Source organism: Calonectris borealis, chromosome W (assembly GCF_964195595.1).
Source record: "Calonectris borealis chromosome W, bCalBor7.hap1.2, whole genome shotgun sequence".
Lineage (NCBI taxonomy): Eukaryota > Metazoa > Chordata > Aves > Procellariiformes > Procellariidae > Calonectris > Calonectris borealis.
In genome coordinates, this window is record NC_134351.1 from 3,516,382 (window position 1) to 3,535,217 (window position 18,836).

The 18,836-nt window shown below is 41.0% G+C and overlaps 1 protein-coding gene across 1 annotated transcript; it reads left to right on the forward strand.

The window, feature by feature from the left end:
• Nucleotides 1-118: 118 nt before the first annotated feature.
• Nucleotides 119-17,895, forward strand: LOC142075073 (3-ketoacyl-CoA thiolase, mitochondrial-like). The gene is made up of 10 exons (XM_075136083.1): nucleotides 119-169; nucleotides 4,494-4,660; nucleotides 6,695-6,823; nucleotides 8,241-8,357; nucleotides 9,802-9,949; nucleotides 11,940-12,115; nucleotides 13,095-13,224; nucleotides 15,449-15,519; nucleotides 16,157-16,311; nucleotides 17,232-17,895. The coding sequence occupies exons 1-10, from the start codon at nucleotides 154-156 to the stop codon at nucleotides 17,314-17,316; spliced, it is 1,194 nt and encodes a 397-aa protein (XP_074992184.1). The 5' UTR covers nucleotides 119-153; the 3' UTR covers nucleotides 17,317-17,895.
• The last annotated feature ends 941 nt before the right edge of the window (nucleotides 17,896-18,836 follow it).

Genomic DNA, 18,836 nt, shown 5'->3' on the forward strand with positions numbered 1-18,836 from the left:
AAGTGAAATTAAAAAAATGAAATTTTAAATGAATGTAAAAGTGCCGCTTGTGCATGCCTGCCCCCCCCCCCCCCCCGCCCCCGCCCCCAGCGTGGCGAATGTGCGGCGGGGCAGGCGCAGGCGCGGCAGACGGCGGAGCGGAGCGGCGCGGCTATGGCGCTCCTGCGGGGTGAGGCTCCTGTCAGCCCGCGGCGGGACGGGCGGCTCCCCGCCGCCGTGTGGGGAATAGCGGGTCCCTGGCTCTTCAGCGGGAGTTGAGTGGCCGACGGTCCCTGAGGGGGGGAGCGGGGCCCGGGCAGGCTCCCTGAGGGCGGACCGGTCTGGCAGGGAGGCTGGGCCGGGTCTGAGGGAAAGGTGACCGGCCGTGCCGCCGCTGTCCTGCCCGGGGTGGCGGGAGTGGGCCTCGCCGGGGCAGGCCCTGCCCTGGCCGAAAGGGCGGCCCGGTTGTAGGGGCCCATAACCCGGCGGCAGCTCGCGTTGTCCGTCAGAAAATCCAAAATGGAGCCTCTGAAGCCGTTCCTGTCCCTCCGGGGGGATTTTCCTCCCCGCTGCCTTGTCCGTGCTGTGTCAGCATCCGTGCGATAAACAGCTGGAAATAAACGCGACCTTTCAAAAAACACTGAACTGCGTTAGGTGCAGAGGGTGGAGAAGGGGTACGCGGTGTCGGTCGCAAGCCTTTCTGTTTCGAGCACTGGTTTGCAAACCCTTTGCACACCAGAATATACCGTGTTTGACTTTCTGCGGTGCTTAAGCCAGTTATGGTACAGACAAACCTATAGCAAAGGGTGTGTATATATGTGCCATAACGGGCCACGTCTGTGTGCAGTGACACTTGAAGTGGCAGTGACTGAAAGTTTCTTTTGTCACGTCCAGCCCCTGCCTGTGTTAGCAGTAACAGTGCAGGATAAACTCGGTTTGTAAGTGCCAACAGTTCCTAAAAGTGTTTTGTGTATGGAAGTACTTTATCCCTTACATGGTTTAAATTTTGTGCCTCTTAAAATGAGATAAATATGCCCTTTAGTACCTGATCTTGTTTAAAAACAAAATTGAAATTTATTGAAATAGGGCTTTTTATCTATTAGGCAGTGCTTTGCTACTTGGCAGACTGTACCTAAATAATAACATATGTGTAAGTCATGGTTTGAGGTTTCAGTGCTGAAAGCCTGTCTAGTCAGTGTTGCAGTAATTCTGTATTGCTCTACTGAACTGGATAATACAGAGAGCAGCTTTGCCCATACTTGTTTGATGTTTGTTTTCTGTGTCTGTTTCAGAATCTTCTCTCATCTCTTGCAACAATATTTTTCATACACTGTTCTTGCTCCTTAATTTTTTTTTGAGGTTAATGATTGGTTTTTAGGCCTTCAAAATAGAATCTGACAAAGAAATACTTTCATACCAAGCGCATTTGAGAAATGTTGGAGGGTTAGAGAATGTTTCAGACCTATAATAGTAGCTCCCCGTTTGGCAGCAAGTGGCTAACAAAACCAGATTAAAAGGTGTCTTGTATTGAGTGTTTGATAAGGATTCAAAGTGACCTTTGCTTTCTAGCCCCAAAAGTTAAACATCCAATGTTTATCACCTTGGAGAATTGCAGAGGCTCTGGAAGTCTTGTCATGGTAATGTAGAACATTAATGAGGACTTAGGAAGAGCTGACAAAGGCCATGGAGTCCTTTCTGTCAGAACTTCAGTCACCTCTTGTTGCCCCTCCTGAAGTTTTGTGGAGAGAGTAGCGTTTGTAGACGTCTCTCCAGTCAAGCAAAGTTAGGCAGGCTCTGGAGTAATGCACCCTTAGGGGAATGGCTCTGTGGTCAGTTTAATTCAGCATAACACAACACGGGTTGTGCTGCTTCTTCTTCCCAACCTGGTTCAGTCCAGCCTTCTCTCTTAGTCTGGAATTACTGTTTTATTGAGCAGCCAGAAGGTGAACTCAGCCACAGGACGGATCCAAATGAAAATTAGCCACTCATTTTCCGCCCACTCTGGGTTAGGTCTTCAGCTACCGCAGTGGTGCGATCTGCTCTGGTTTACGCGTTGGCCCCGCGGTGCTGGTGTGAAGAAGTGGGCAGCAGTGAGCAGCCTCTGTGAAAGAGATGTTGTAATTATTGTGAAAGGAAGGTTTAGGGGCAAAGTTCCATCCTCACTCCTGGACTGTTTGTTTGTAAGGCAACGTGGTGTTGATTCAGCAAATAATGTGGATAACCACAACCTGGCCAAAAGGGAGGAGAACAAGTTCTTTTAGCTTGGTCAGGTCCCTGAGCTGGTCTGCAGCAAAACCTTGCAACCAGCTGTGCTGGCACAGTTTTGGAGGAGACGGAGGGACAGGAATCAGTGGCAGGAGGAATGGTGGCAAGGTGAGCGTCAAGGCCTGCTTTCTGCAGGGAAAGTAAGCTTAGGAACATGAGATCACCCTTAAAAGAGCTAAGGGTCTTTTTTTTACAAGCGTTGTTAACATTTAATGAAGACTCAAACTTCACATTCAATAAATTATTGTTAATACAATACATTTTGGATAGTTAAATGAAAACTACTGGTGTAAATTTAAATCTGTCACCTGAATACTTAGAAAGTCCAGGAACTACTCCTAAAGTGCCTGTGTTGAACACACCCGTTTTCCATAAACATGAATCAGTTAAAGCATCCTCACCTTTGTTAAAAAAACAAAGGGGTTCACATGTTGTGTCTGTTAGTAGTTTTCAGCTTTTTTTCGAAAAAATATGTACAACCAAAGTAAAAAATTTTCAGTCAATGGTTTAAGAATTGTTTTGGATTAAATTGAATTACTTGCTGGTATCAGTTGAATGATGATTAAATGAAGAGTGGAAAGCAATGACCAATATAGCATACACTGTGTGTACACAAGGGGTCAGTTCCGAGCATTTCTTCCAAGCCTGGGTACAGGACCTTCCCCGCAGTACCAGCTTTGGTGCTTTTCAGACCTCGGAATCTACAGAGGCCTCTTGAGATACATATTTTTAGTGACTCTCCACTTAAAAACCTGAAGAGTGGGCTGTTTGGATGTGTAATAGTTAGCAGCTATTTATTCCTTTGAGAGAATAAATTCTGCTTCTCACAGTTTTTGGATAGTTACCATGTCAGCACTACGTTTTAAGGGAGCAGCAGTAGTGCGCTTAGCAAAGACTTCTAGGGTCTTCTGAGTACCCAAGAAAGGTGTTACTCTGTTTTGCGATCTTCATGGCTTTGAAAGCCACGTTGGTTTTAGCATTCACCCCTGTCCTTGAAGCCGCAATTCTTGCTTAGTCTACTTCAGGGTATTTCCCAGCTGATCTTCTGAGCATATTCATTAACTGTTTCAGATCCCAACGTTGTATTCAAGTCCCTGTCAGTGGAGCAAGCTTGACCTTCACCAGTTTGGAAAGTCCTTTTCTGTAAATCACGTAGTCTGGGATCCAAATACATGAGAGACAGAGGAGCACCCTCCCTCTGACAAACCAGCCAAAGAGGATGGATCACACGGCCTCTAACAGAAGGCCTGGAAACAGCGATCATGAGCAGCTTAACGAACAGGCGTTTTCATTTGCCTTCATTCTTACACCTGTATATATCCTTCTAGCGTTACTTAAAATAGCTGTGGGTGCTTCATGGCAGCTGTAGAAAAGGGGTGTGCGAGCTCGGTTGTTCAACTGGGGGAAAGTTCACAGGCTGCCTGCCGCTTGTTCCTGCCCGCAGAAGCAGAGCGCCGCTGGGACACGCAGTCAGCAGAGGTTGGGTTTGGTTCAGAGGCAGCTTCTCCCAGGCTGAAGTTCATATAGACTACTGCTGGCCCGTGCATTTGTACTCATGCGCTTGCACACGCTCTCCTGTCTGTTGAAAACTGGAGTTTCTTCTCAGAGACTGAAAGACTGATGCTGATGCAGTTTAGGTGACCTATATAGTTCTGGAAATATCATGAAGTTTTTGATTAGGGAATGTTTTTTCCTCTTAAGTTAAAGGAATCAAAGTTAAAATGCAAATAAAAAAGTTTTTTTGTTTTGCTTTATCCTTTTTATTTTTCATTCTTTCTGAAAACTGTTTCAGAATATAAGCCAAAAATCAGCTGCTTTTTCTAGGATGAGGGAATGGCCTCTTTGTTTCTCAAAAGAACTGTTCCTCGTCTGATTATTTCACAGGTGTCCACTGAGGGATTTCATGGATGTTACTTTCATGCTTTTAGCAGTAATGTCTGATGTGCTGCGGCAGCCTCCTTTGTCTGCCCGGTACCCAACTAGCTGTTTTTTTCAAACCTCTTTGAGGAAAAGATGTATTTCTGGAATCTTCCCAGCTTTTCTTTCTGACCATTAATTCTACGTACCTTCCCAGTCTAAAGTATTGCTATATCCTGTAGCTTATTTATCTTGAACTGCGTGGCTTCACGTTGTCTATATTTATTTACAAAGCCTCTTGTGAATTTAGGATGTTACCCAGTTGAGGCTGACTCGGTGGTTTTCTGTTTGTTAGACTCTGCACCCCTGGATAATTCTCGCTTCTGTTGCAGGTGTATTCGTTGTCGCAGCGAAGCGAACTCCTTTCGGGACCTATGGAGGTTTGCTGAAGGACTTCACAGCCACCGATCTGACAGAACACGCTGCTCGAGCTGCGTTGGCTGCTGGCAAGGTCTCTCCTGAGATCATTGACAGCGTCATTGTCGGCAGCGTCATGCAGGTTGGTAGCATGGAAAATTTGCTGGTCAGTGCTTATTTCAGTCGTCTCCTTTGGTGTGGTCCTATAGATAGTTACCTCTGCTTTGCAGCCAAGAATAAACCAAAGGGGTGGAAATGAAATGGGTAAGTAGCCTTTCTAGTGTAGTGTTTCCTGTTCATGTTTAAGGGACATACCCTGCATGATTTGTGGTATTATTGGGAGCAAGGCTTAGCTTTCTTTTTTTAGTACCAAAGGTAGTTTAAGCTAAGGCAAGCTGATCTTCTAAAAAATGTGGATTCATTAAATGGCAAGTTGTTAATCCCTGGTACATTTTTCCTGTTTTAATGACTTGAGCTGTGGAACTCAATGATCAGTGAGTTTTCACTGAATTGTATAAATCCCTTTCTTTCTGGAGACTGTAACTGATATGAGCCCATTTCCCTTGAGTTTTCTAAATAGAATTTTTTTTGAGTGAATATAAGTTTACTTTGAGCTGAAGGAATACATGCCTTGATTGGCAGAGACATTTGGACAAGCGTATCTTTTCCAAAGAGCTTGTGGTGTGGATGCTATTGTATGCAGGGCAGCAGCATTGCAAAACTGCAGTTATCCACGTATCTAGATTAGGGTCTTTGTTTTAGGCAAGAGAGCAAAGAGCATTTCTGGTTTGGTTTTGTGTTGTATTCTGACTTCACTGTTATTAAGGGTAGGCAGTCTTATTTTGCACTGAGTGTTTCAAGGGTGCAGAAGAAACAAATACCTGAGAATGTTCATGATAAGTGAACAAACGTGTAGTATTCCTTCTTAAGGATTTTCAGCCAAAAGAGTAGCTTTTGATTATTCTGTCTCCTACAGCTACCATCTCAGCTTTTTTTATTCAACTTTTTATGTTTTGTAAGAACTGTTTGTGGCCTGGAAAAAAAAATTGCTGCATCCAAATCTTTTGTAATGCTTTCACATAAAAAATAGCATTCTCCTAATAAAAAAAAAAGTCTTTTCATGTTGAAATTACATTTTCTCTTCCTTTGCATCATAATTCCCCATCCCAATAGATTTTCTTTTATTTAGTCCTGGATTCCTTTTAACTATTATATGAATAAGTTTAAATAACTATGAATGTATGACCATTTTAAACTTCCCTTCTTCAGCAGAATTGGCTTGATTAATTTTTTTTTTCCAAACTTGCATTGACAAGTAGGATTGTGCACAGAACTTTGTCTTTATAATACATATTAGCTTAGGGCATGATCCCCAAGAGCATAGGTGTTCTCTCTGGAAAAGATCCATTACAAACCTATAGCAGTGCTGTTATAATTTTTTATTCTGTACCTGTGCTCACCATCATCTGCTGACTCAGTAGTTGAAATGCAGAAGCCTAATCGTTTTTATTTCATCTCATGTTGGAGCCTGGTTTATTAAAGGAGTGGGTTCTGAAGCAAACTGCTCTGTGTGCAGTACTTTGCTTTTCAAATAGAAATGTGATAGAACCGTCTTTGGAAAGCCTTGGAGGAATGAGATTTCATTGTTAGAACAGGCCAGTGTCCAATTAGAACATCACAGTTATGAAATTTCACCAAGTGGATATGAAGCAGCAATGTCATCTCCGCATTTTCCATGCTGTCTGGTTTCTGGGGGCCTTCCCCTATTAGTCCGAGCAATTTTAATTTACCTTGAAGTAATTGCTGCTTGCCAGTCAGGATCTGGTCTTACATCAGTCTGTTGTGTGCATGCTGTTTTGAAAATAAGGGAAGACATAAGACTACTAAGTTGCTGACTTCCGTCTTAACATCTGCAGTACCATTTTTGACTTGATGTCTAGCTTTTGCGACACACAGTTTCTTTAAAATACACGTTAAGATATTGTCCCTTTTTGGTCATGTAGGATGGTGTCTTTTTGAAGTAAATCAAAGTGCTCCTTATGACTAGTAGGATTTCTGTTGAACGTACACTGTCTTCTATCAGTGATGCAGTTACACCATTCCGGCTTTTCATCAAGACTTTTACTTTCCAGAGAAATGAGAGTGTAACAAAACCTCCTATTCGTTCTGTCTGCAGAGCGCCGCAGATGCGATTTATATTGCAAGACATGTTGGTTTACGTGTGGGAGTTCCCGTCCCAGTTCCAGCCCTCACTGTCAACAGACTTTGTGGCTCTGGTTTCCAGTCCATTGCCAGTGGATGTCAGGTACAAAGCTCTTTTTTTCTGTATTAGTTGTAACCTTTATCAGACTGTTAACATGAGAGAAGAGACGGGTGTAGAAACATGTACTTTGTGTTCGGGATGAGTCTTAACGTGGATTTTTAGGTACCACTGGTAGAGACTTCCTATTGTCCTGTGTGGTTTTGTGCAGGAGTTCAGCCTCCACAGTGCCATATTTTGTGGTTGGTTTTAAAAATCATCACTGCAGCTATTTTGAGTTTAATAGAAGGAATGCAACAAGTGTTCGTTAGCCAGTGAAACAGAGCTCAGCTGTGCAATAGTTTATGAATATTTGAGCAACCACATAGTTGTTTTATTTTTTTAAAAAAGTTCCCATTGGCTAGAGAATTATTTTAGGTCTGATCCTCTGAGGAAAAAATGTGGAAGACAATGTAGAGTTAAGGTTACATGTTTACAATAATATCCATCTGACTGTTTTTTCTAGTGCTTTCGGCAAAGGCTATACACACGTTGGTCTACACTGAAAAAATCTGTTGGAGAATTTGACCACATATATCCAAAGTATGGTTGTTAGGTCTTTTCCAAAGAAGGCATTTCATCAATGCAGCTAAGGTTTCTGTATTTCTCTGGCACACAACAAAGCTGCAGATTCTATTCTGAGCTGCTTAAATGTACGCAAAGTTTTCGGTAACTATAGGAAGCATCTCAGCACGTATCACTACAAATCAGTCATAGTAATTATTAACTAGTCATCTCAAATACATACCAAGATGATTTCATCTGCTTCCATTCCAGTACACAAATAACCTTAACTGTCCAACTGAGTGAATCGTTTTAAGGAAGCAGAATTTTTGAGTGGTCTGGTGGTGCGTTTAGGAACTAGGGCTTTTAGGTTCTGTATGCTTTGCCAATGATGAATTAGTGCGTTTTGGGGGTTTCTTTTGGCAGCTTACCTGGCTAATGTTTTCTAAAATGATGTCCCATTTTTTTTAGAACTGTAAGGTCTAGTTTCAGGCTTTGAGGTTTAATTTGTGTTCCTTTTGAGAAGACTGGCAGCTCAAAAAAAAAACCCATCCGTGAACCTGTCCTGGTTTCGGCTGGGATCCCAGCCGAAACCAGGACAGAACCTAACGACACAAGCATGCAGATATGTAATGGCTTTGTTCATCAGTCCTGTCATACGTGTGCACTCATATTCTCTTCCTCCTTCATTGATATAATCATTCCTTGCTGAAAGGAAGAAGAAGGAACAAGTAATGAAAGAGACAGACCCCAATCTTCATAGAAGGGTAAACCCTTCGTAAACATACACATGGCTAAGCATGAATTCATTCTCTGTGCGTGGCTTTGTAGGTGACGAGGTCTTTTTCTAAAACAGTTGTTATTCTCTTACAAAAACAGCAAACTAAATCCTAGATCTGTTTTCTTTTTCTGTTAACAGGAAATTTGCCTTAATGATTCAGAAGTTGTTCTGTGTGCTGGAGCTGAAAATATGAGCCAGGCTCCTTATGCAGTTCGAAACATTCGATTTGGGACCAGATTAGGAGCAGAACTCAAGGTCTAGTACTTTTTTTTTACTTTTTTTTTCTCTCCTTTGTATAAAGTGATGTTTACAGAGCAATGTAAAGTATCGGGCCTGTAGACACTATATCCTTGCAAATGAAATTATTGGCGATTAGGTCTGGGTTTAGTTGTTCAAAGCGTTTATCCAGTATTCAGACATTACCAAAACAGTAGGTTCAGGCAATTTTGTTAAGCATGCCAGTTTTCTGACTTTTCCGAAACTGTATTTGAACTCCTGTTCCATGTTGAACGTATCAATAAACTCTTAGACATAACACTTAGTTCACTTGATACATCCCATCAAAGTACTGTGTATAATATAAAAAATTTTCTGATGTCAGAGGCTGTGAAATAGAGGCATACACAGTTTAGGTAAAGCTAGCAAGGCTAGCAATGGTAAATAGACTGGTAAAGAACATGTATACCTCCAAGTTGTAAGCATCTCTCAATTTTAAAAATGGTAAATTGAAATTAAATCCATTGACAAATTATTTTTACATTTTCTTCTGAAGATATATCCTTAGTGAATACTGTGGGAAATTTGCAGCAGGATCCAGTCCTGCTCTGATAATTACCATTTTTTCAGTGGGTCATAACCAACATCAAAATGCTGAATTAGGATATTTCAGTGTTTCAGCCCTTTGTTTTTTCTACAATGTTTCTCCATTATGAAGGTGGTGAATATGAAGTGTGCTTGACTCTGTTCTGTCAGTCTTGCGTGGCACTGTGGCTAACCCTCAGTTCCTGCAGAGAACCTTCACAAGGTTGCTGATAACACTGAGTCTCCATAGGTGCCACTGGGTTCTTATCATGAAGATAATTACGCAGTTGCAGGTGAATGCGTGATTTATCTTGCAGAACTTTACTGGTGACAGAGAGATGACAAAACCCATCTGAACTGAGTGGGCTTGCCTTTATCAGGTTAAGTGAAGTTAGACTTGGGTATTTTCTCACCTGAGGTGTTTTACCCACAGAAACCTTTGACTCAAGTAAGGTGATTTTACCTGACAGCAGAGAAGGAGCCAAAGAATCAGTAGGCTACTGTGCCTTTTCACAGTTCCTCACCTTTCCTTCTTGGTAACCAGAAAGAAGACAGACAGGTGTGTTTTTTCATAGGTCTCTAATAAATAATTCATGCAGCAGTGAAATATGCTGAAATGCTGAGAATCATAGGCTTTTCCCAAGCCTCTCAGGGCCACGTATGAGTGGAAAGAACCACACTACAGCACAACATAGATTAACTAAAATAACACACACGAACTTGCATACTGTTTTGCAGTGTGTTTGTTCTAATTTAAATAAAGTATCTGTAGGTAACCGGAGTTAATTTTACAAAGAGACGTTAGTTCCCAACAGGCTGCTGAATAATTAGAAACTGTCAATAATAAATGTTCATATTGCTGTGCTGTATAATTTTCTTTTCATAATGTTCCATGCAGTTGGAAGACACGTTGTGGGAAGGTCTAACAGATACGCATGTTAAAATACCTATGGCAGTTACAGCTGAAAATCTGGCTGCAAAATACAACATCACGCGAGAGGACTGTGACCGATACGCATTCAAAACGCAACAGAGATGCAAAGCTGGTTAGTAAATTTAGGAATGGAAGTGTTTATATGATACTGGTTTCAAACCTAGTCAGTTTTTAGCATTGATTCAAAGTATTTTTAAGTTTGTGTAGCTTGTGCATCTCGGTGTAATTTGTCTTTTGATTTGCAGATACTGTAATTCATGCTTTTGTTTGCCCTGTGATACAAGTAGGCCACTCCTAGCAGGGTTTGACTTTGAAAATACTGAGTCAGGTGTTGTGCAGATTAAGTAACGAGTCCCTTTCCACTGGCTTGCTGCATCTTCCTAGTGGACATTCAGTAGCCATTCAGGCAGCAGTTGGCCTGTCACACGTCACCTCCTGCCTGAACAGGATTCATGTTCCTGAACGTAGCTCGTTGGTGCCCCTTTGGTGGGATACCTTGACCTTGTCTTCCCTGCAGCAGAGCAGCATTGTCCCAGGCATGCCTGATTCCTCTCCGTTCTTTCCACTTCACTGCAGAACAGTCCTCTCCCACAGCGACTCACATCCTCCTTGCGTGCCAGCATGTGCTATAATTGATCTAAATCCTTTTTCTTCCTTTTGCAAATCATATGCTATTCTACAACCCTTGCACAGTTAGAGGAGATGGAATCTGAAGAGGGGGATATTTGTTCAGGACCTGCGTTTAAACTGTTCTCTGGATGGTTTACGTGGCCAAAGCCGTAACTCAGAGGCATTGGGTTACTGTGAAATCGATTGATAGTGTGAGCAGGGTGGTAGACCAAAAGCCAGTACAACGTGTAGTGGTCGTCCTGGGGCTTCAACATACATTGCAACCCAAAGGTGAACATAAGAAGCAGAGATCTAAGCATACTTTTAGATTCTAATGATGGTGCTTTTTAACAGCGGCTACTCTTGAAGGAAGATTTTGTATTTTTTTTCAATGGGTGTAGCAGTGCTTTTTGTAACTTTTCTCAGTTGTGTGTTTCGTTCCCTGCTGGTCTTGTTAGCTAACTCCTGCCATTCCTGGAACCTTTGCTAAAAACTGTGCCCCTGAAAAGACTTTTACTTCTTTCTTGTTTTCTGGGTTTTTGCCTTGCTGTTTTTATTTCTACTTGTTATGACCAGTTCATCTTATTCCACACAAAAAAGAGAGTCTTGTGGCTAACAGGAAAGAAAAAGATTTTGTAGAATTTTTTGAGAAAGTTCAGAGGTAGCTGAAAACCATCAGATATGGCAATTTCAGTGTCTTAGTTTTAAATCCCTTAGAGTTGCATTTGTGGAATAATTTGAATAGACTGGGAGTCTTGGTTCAGTTTTGGGAGATAGGAGTTGTTTTGTTTTTAAATCTGTATGTTCAGATCAACATTGTGGACACAAAAGGTAGCGTTTAGTTGCCTGAATATTGGCGTCTAATGTAATCTTAGGTGATGTGGCCAGATGCTCTTATGGGCATCTTAGATACCTACGATGCCTTGAATTGTCTCAGGTTGTTTAGGCAGCTGAATCCCATTCTAAGATCATAACTGGACTGCGAGATGCTGTGGAGGAGTAGCTTGAACAGGATTGTAATTGATGAACAACAGCTTATGCTGGTTATCAACAGAGAAAATGTGGCTCAGGATTTTTTTCACATTCCTCTCTCAGTGAGATTTACAGCTTCTTGGCCCTCTGATAAGTGACAGAGCTGTAGAATAAAGCAACAATACAGAGGGATGTGTACCAAAAATAAATCTAGTGCTTAAAAAAAAAACAAGAGTTCAGTTATTTAAAGGTGAAATAACACTTTAATATTTGAGACTTTCTTTGGAGAAGTTTGAGAATGTATTTATAGAGTTTTTGCCCAATTTCTAAAAAAACAAACAAACAATAAAATACCAACCAGCCTATTTAAACAAAAAAAAGCATAAACAGTACTGTCCCTGAACTCTTGGTTAAAGTAGAGCAAAAGTTGGGTGCACATGAAAATAGGATTATTGGTCATGCTGCACAATCATCTTGATATTTTTATCAGAGTCCTTTTATTTTCCTTTTTGTGGTTGCAGCTCATGATGCTGGTTACTTTAATGCTGAGATGGCACCAATTGAAGTGAAAACGAAAAAGGGGAAAGAAAGTATGCAAAAGGACGAGCACCCGAAACCCCAGACCACTCTGGAACAATTGGCAAAACTCCCGTCTATCTTTAAAAAGGATGGAACGGTGACTGCTGGGAATGCTTCAGTGAGTACGTCAAAGCCTTGGGTTGTGAAAGTGTCACCTCTAAGGTTCTCCAAATTTATTGTCACTGTATTTATGTCTCACTGAGCAACCTTTGGCTGTCAGCGGTGTCTGCTGACGAAAATAATTTCTAATTCTGCAGTTGAATATCCCTGGTTGACTGTTCCAGCCCCAAGATGGCAGGGGATCCTTCAGTCTGCTCCTATGTCCTAAAATACGGTCCTGTGGATTGTCACTGTTCTTTTAGTGAGGCGTTGACGCTTCCTCAACAGCCTCGAATTATGCAGTTGATATCTGCAGTGGCTGTGTAGAATCAGCCATTCTGCTTTCTTTTGGGGGCAATGATTACTGAGCATTTGCTTTACAAATTGTGCATTATATTAGTGGGCATGCTGCTGCTGCTCATCTTTGTACCACAATTAGTATCCTCTGTAGTCCAAACCACATTTTGCTCTTACCCAGAGTAGACTGGGTGCTTAGCAGCATGTCATTACGGACTGTTCCTCTTACAGTCATTATCTTTATCAATTGATTAATGTTCTTTGGGCCAGAAGGACCACTGTGATCATATAATCTGAATTCCTGCCTAAAATACATCATAGCCACAGTAAGTATGGGTGTCTGTAAAGTATCTTTTATAATTAATAGTACATACATTATCCAATATTAGTAGTGTCCTTGCAAGTCTACAGAATGATGTTTCCAGTGTAAGGGAGACTTAAAGTGGCAAAAACATATTTTACTTTTCTAAAACATTGAAATTAATTAAACATCTACATTTAACACCCTTTCACAGTCCACAGAATAGTGAAAGATTGCGGTTTGTTGTTTTGAATAAACACCAATACAATTGTCTGTTAAATGTTAATAATAGTGTCTTGGATTCAAGCTTTTTTTGAGGGGCATATTTAGTTTAAAGTGTGGAGGGGTTTTGTTTGTTTGTATTTTCTCCACTAAGAAGGCTTTTCTCTCTTATTGCAAGGGGGTGTGTGATGGAGCTGGTGCAATCATCATTGCCAGTGAATCAGCACTTAAAAAGCACAGTCTTACTCCTCTGGCAAGAGTGGTAGCCTATCACTCAGCTGGCTGTGACCCTTCCATAATGGGCATTGGTAAGTTGCAATAAAGCACATTATTTTATAGCATCAAGCAGCATTAAAGTATTCTTGTGTTGGGCATTCTAAAGGAAAGAAAGGGAGGCTGCCGTGTGCTGAGCCTGGTAGCTCTGAAGAGATTTGTGTGGCTAACTACAGAGAGCCTGTCCATTCCACGGCATCAGCCCATCCCTCTTATGCAGAGGGACTGACTGACTCCTCAGTTTGGCTGAACGGGTATGTGCGGTGCCTGACCTATAGCATTAGCACTGAACTATAGTCCCCCGGGCATCTTTTTTTCCTCCTTTTTTACTCGCTCTGTTAGTAAGTCAAGAAAATAGGTACACTCTCAATTTTTTTAAAACCAGTTTTCTCCTGAAATTCACTTTAGTTTCCTGTAAGCTTTAAATCCCATTATTAAATGTGTAACTATGAGTTATCCTCCTCACCTCTTGCTGAAGGAGTACTGGCTAGGTGTACCCAGTTACTCAGCTGCTCAAGCTAAGATTGGATTCCAGGATACACATCTGTTCAGGTATTATTTTGGCAAACCAAAAACTTCTCTTTTTTTGTTAGTCCCATATTTTATGCTTCCTAATCAAGTAGCTGTTAACGCAAACAAACCCTCAAAGCCAATCCAGACACCCCAGGATTTTTCCCTTCTTTTAGTTTGTAGACAGCTTTGTATCCCAGCATCGCTTTTCCTTTCTGCCATTTTTTTCAGGGAGGTCATTGTTGACTGGTTCCATGTGTCAGTAGAAATGCAAATGAAGCATTGTCAGATTTCTTTTCTTGATCAGACTATCTGACTAACACAACCTTCAAAGCAAATGTAGAGGGAGGGTTTCTTTCGCTAGACTTCATGCTGTCATTGTCCTTTCTAAACTAGCCCATTCTTTCTAAGTCAGGCAACTCTTTTAGCTTGTTTAAAAACTTCATAAATCATATGGAGAAACAGTTAGTATCCTAACTCCTTAACACCACAGCTTGTCCCCAGCAACTCAAAAAGACCAGATGAGATTCATCGACATGACAGCAACAGATCTGAGAACAGGAGCTCAGACTGAGCAACCGCCCTTTCACATACTGATAGTGATAGGGAGTCCTGCCTCACAATGTCTAGTGAGAGGATTCATTATTTTAAAAAAGAGAGAGAGAGGGGGGAAAAGTCTACTTGGCTGGGCTGTCATTAATGGTCTTTGTATTATCCACATGAGACCCTCCCATTACTCTCACGCGTAACAGGCATACTAAAATCCGTCCATAATGAGATGCATTTAGAGTCTAGTTTTAAGCTGCCTGAGGCTTTCTAATCATCCACTGAGCTTTGAACTGGGCCCTTCTTTTAATTTTTCTGTCTCTTTGGTAATTTACTTATTTTTATGGTTTTTATTCTTTGAGCTATGAGTTTTCAACACCATTTTTTGGTAGTGAGATAGCATTTAGGATTGTTAACCTTTTAGGATATATTTTTTTTTTGTCTAATGATCATCTGCCATCTAACATCTCAATATTTTTTTCCTACAAGCACATATCTAATTAGCCCTTTCAAATTCTCTTTGAGTGTCTCTTTCCTTAGGTAGCTGTGCTTTGAGATTAATCTCCGTTAGTGGATTATACTAGGTCGTAGACGTCAGCTTTCTTCCAGAGAACAGTTTTATTGCCAAACTGTCCCATAATAGTCTCAAAAAAAATCTTACTGTCCTCAGCTGGCTGGGACCTGGGTCCAAAGGAACATTTTATTGTTAGGTTTTTTGACTAGAAGATTTTCTAATTATATTAAAACAATAATACCCATAACCAAACACATGACCAGCAAACTCTAGAACAGCCTGCCTTTTTCTGTTTTGTATACCTGGAGGCTGCAAGTTGTGAGGAAAAAATAAGCTGAACTAAGAGTACTGGGAAGGAAGATGCCTCAAAACTGTCACGATGTTGTTTTATTTGGCTGGGGACTGTCAGTTCTCTTGACTTGAAAGCTATGCGTGTGTTTACCAACATAGCTGTGCAGCAGTAGTGACACTCCTAACTTTCCCTGGCAGTGTGTTGAGTTTGGAGATTTAGGAGTTCTCTTACCACCTAATAAAGCAGGTGAGTGCCATAGCCAGAATTCATTGGCTGCACAGAGGCTCATGGGAGGGGATCTGATGAGGCTTTATGAAGCTCTCCTATGTATAACATGTTTATAAGCCTTTATTTATTTATTTTTTATTTAACTAACCTGCATACAATTTCCAAATAGGCCCTGTACCTGCAATTACCGAGGTTCTGAAGAAAGCAGGATTGACCCTGAAGGACATGGATTTGGTAGAGGTAAGGAGTTTTAACATGAACAGTGAGGTTATTCCTGATCTTTTTAGCAGAAACATTCCACTCGTACGTGTGGCCCATCATCACAAGGTAGGTGTTCTGCATGTCTGGAGCCCACCTGTCTTAGCTCGCCTGCCTGCCCTCTATCCATCTAGTTTCTACCACACAGTTGCACGGTCATCACAAAAATCCCAGGCAGATTGAAATTAAAAATGGCATGGTAGCATTCCATGGGAAAAAAAATCCTCATGTGACATGAGGTTTTGCTCTGTGGCTGGACTGTTAATGTTTTAAGTTACTCACATGTCTCCATTTGTGAACAAGGCCATTTTTTGTCAGAGATTAGGCTCTTCATGAACACATTGCATCAGAATATACCTCTCCTTTTTTTTTTTATAAAATATACTACATACTTGCTTTATATCACATGTGCCAGAAGGATTTGAATTTACATTGGGTTGGCCTGACAATTGGTATGTTGTCTGAGTACACATTTCTAAACACAATGTTTAATATTTTTCTCAATCAAAATGACCTGGAGAAGAAGCACACCTCATTTAATCTTGTGTGCACACATGCTGCTGAAAGCTTGTCTGGAAAGTCAGACGTGAACAATTGTATTGTTTCTCTGATGTTTTAGGTGAATGAGGCATTTGCACCTCAGTATCTAGCTGTCGAGAAAGTTTTGGGCCTTGACCCTGAAAAAACCAATGTCAACGGAGGTGCCATCGCTGTAGGTCATCCTTTGGGTGCTTCAGGGTCACGGATCACAGCTCATCTGGTTCATGAGTTAAGGTACGTACGTCGCCAATACCTGCTTTTGTGAATGCAATGCTGATGTATTTACGCCTGCAAAAGATTTTTAGTATGGATACTGTGTGACTAAAATCTTCCAGTCTGCTGACTTAAAACTCTCCACGCTAAAGTGTATCGCTTTCTGTACAAATTTGTTACCTTTGTGCTGTAGCCCAGGTCCTGCAGCTTGCCTCTTATTCCATTCTGTTGTCATTACGGGATTTTTTGCTTCGTCTAGATCCGATCCAAGCCCTCAGTAGTCAGCGGGAAGGTTTCCTTTATTGAAATGGCCTTTGAGCCTTTTCTTAACAGGGTCTTTTTAAAAGGCTTTGTCATCACCTTCTTTAGTCCATTTTCAGAAATTTTGATTCTTTTGGCTTGCTTGATATGCGTAGCACCATTTTATTCTGAATTTTGCTTTTTTTTTTTCCCCTCAGGGCAGAGATCACTGTATCTTTTTGCTTGTACTTGCAACACTGTATTAGTGTTCAACCATAAAGCCTCAGTTAATTAGCACCTTGCGGAAAACTGTTTCTTGGAGTGTAGCTGTAGAAAACTTAGCTTTTGAAAACTACCTTGGCAATAAAATTATATTTTACTTGTGCCATTTTTATTATGTGTTGAAACCACAAGTATCCCGTAATGTCATTCGTTGCCATTTTGTATTCCTAAAAACAATATAACTACCATCTTTTAGATGATGAAAGACTCAGACCTGCAACTCCTTGTTTTTCTACAGAAATATTTCAACATCAGTTGAGGCTTCATGATACTTTTCTAGAAAAAGAAGAACATACACATTCTAAAACATCATCTTTAGTAGTACCTAGTTGATAGCTAGTTTCCTTTCATAAAATCAGGACAACAGTACTATGGTTTCATAAATGTAAATAATTTTCACTGTTACTTTTTCTGTACAGGCGGCGTGGTGGGAAATATGCGGTTGGGTCAGCTTGCATTGGCGGTGGACAAGGTATTGCTCTTATCATTGAGAACACAGCCTGAGAGGTTATGGAGACTGCAGTGTTGCCCGAATTACTAATTCCCTGAGAAACTTCTGCCTTTTGTGACAATAAGCATCACTACCTGCCTTCGTTTTGTGCCATTTCTGCAAGGTAAAGGAATAGCTTAGAAGTCTGAATTCTGAACAAAAAGATTCATTAATGTCTTTCTAACTAAAGGACGTGTAATATCAATATAATTTCATACTGATGAAGTATTTTCTAAAAGCCTCTTTTGAATCCAAGTTAATGTATTTCTGTAGGCAAAATTCTTTTCATTTCCTGAGGAAATTGCCTGTCAAACTTTCACCAAACCTGCCTTAAAATAGCAGTCAGTGCAGCTTTTTAAGCAAGTATTGCTTAAACTATTCTTATTTCAGCTACTGCTGCTGTCTGGCACACGTGCCTCTTATATCATCAGGAGATGTGAAAATTTAATTGGAGACCTTCTGAAGTATATACTGATTGCAGATTGATGGCTATAACCTGTACCCTGCTGTTTTGCAAGGGAAAAGAAAACGAGCGAAAGCTGAAATTTCCATTGTGCCTCCCAAAAGAACAATAAATGTAACAGAAAAAAGGGCTTGGTGTTCGTTTGTTTGTTTGTTTATTTTAAAAGTAAATCACTGTGAGAATTGTTACTTTTGGTAAGTCACTGTTTGTTTTTGGAGAGACTGTTTTTCCTGGCTGAGAAGTAACTGGTGTTTACTAGGTACTTTCCAGAGAACTCTAGCAAATCTGCCAGAAGGGGGGTAGTTGCATCTAACTGTGTTGCTGCGTGGTAACTGCTTACGTACAGCAACTCATTTCTTAACTTCCTCTGGCAGTATCATCTGTATCTCTTGGGTCGCTTAATGTGGGGCTGTTCTTAGCTAATTTGAGAAGTGCACACCTGAGCAAGTTGTCTTGCCTTGCACAGGCAGTGGATTTGAAGTTATGAATCATTTGACATAGTGTACATGACATTTGGATGAAACGAGATCTCCGTTGACTGTACTCACTGAAGTCCTCTACGCTCGCTCTACTGTCAAGAGCAACTTGCAGCTTGCTCTGATGTAGATGTCGACATTAGATACTCGGTTAGTTGGATCCATGTCAGAGGCAGCACGCACTTCTCCATAGCCTGTACTGTGCTACATAGACTAAAATAGTAGCAAAGACTTCAGCCTTTACTGTTTCTCATCCTCTGTCCACTGTCAAAATATTGCTTATCTACAACTCCTTCTTGCCACTCCACTGGCATGACCTGTGACGATTGTGAGATGGGAGGTTATTCAAAACCTGACTGCCTAGCCTAGCAAGAAATTTAGGTCAAGGCAAGTATTGTTACAACTGGTGGATAACAGTTGAAGTATGCTGATTACCATTCCTGGGGTATTTATGCATGCAGTGTCTTTAATGACTGTAGAAATATTTAGCGCTGTTTATATGGATTCAGAAAAACCCAGCTGCCATGAAGCAGCAAACCCGATGTTCATCTAACACAGTATCGGTTTTTCTCGTTCTACTGTATCTTAGTAAGTT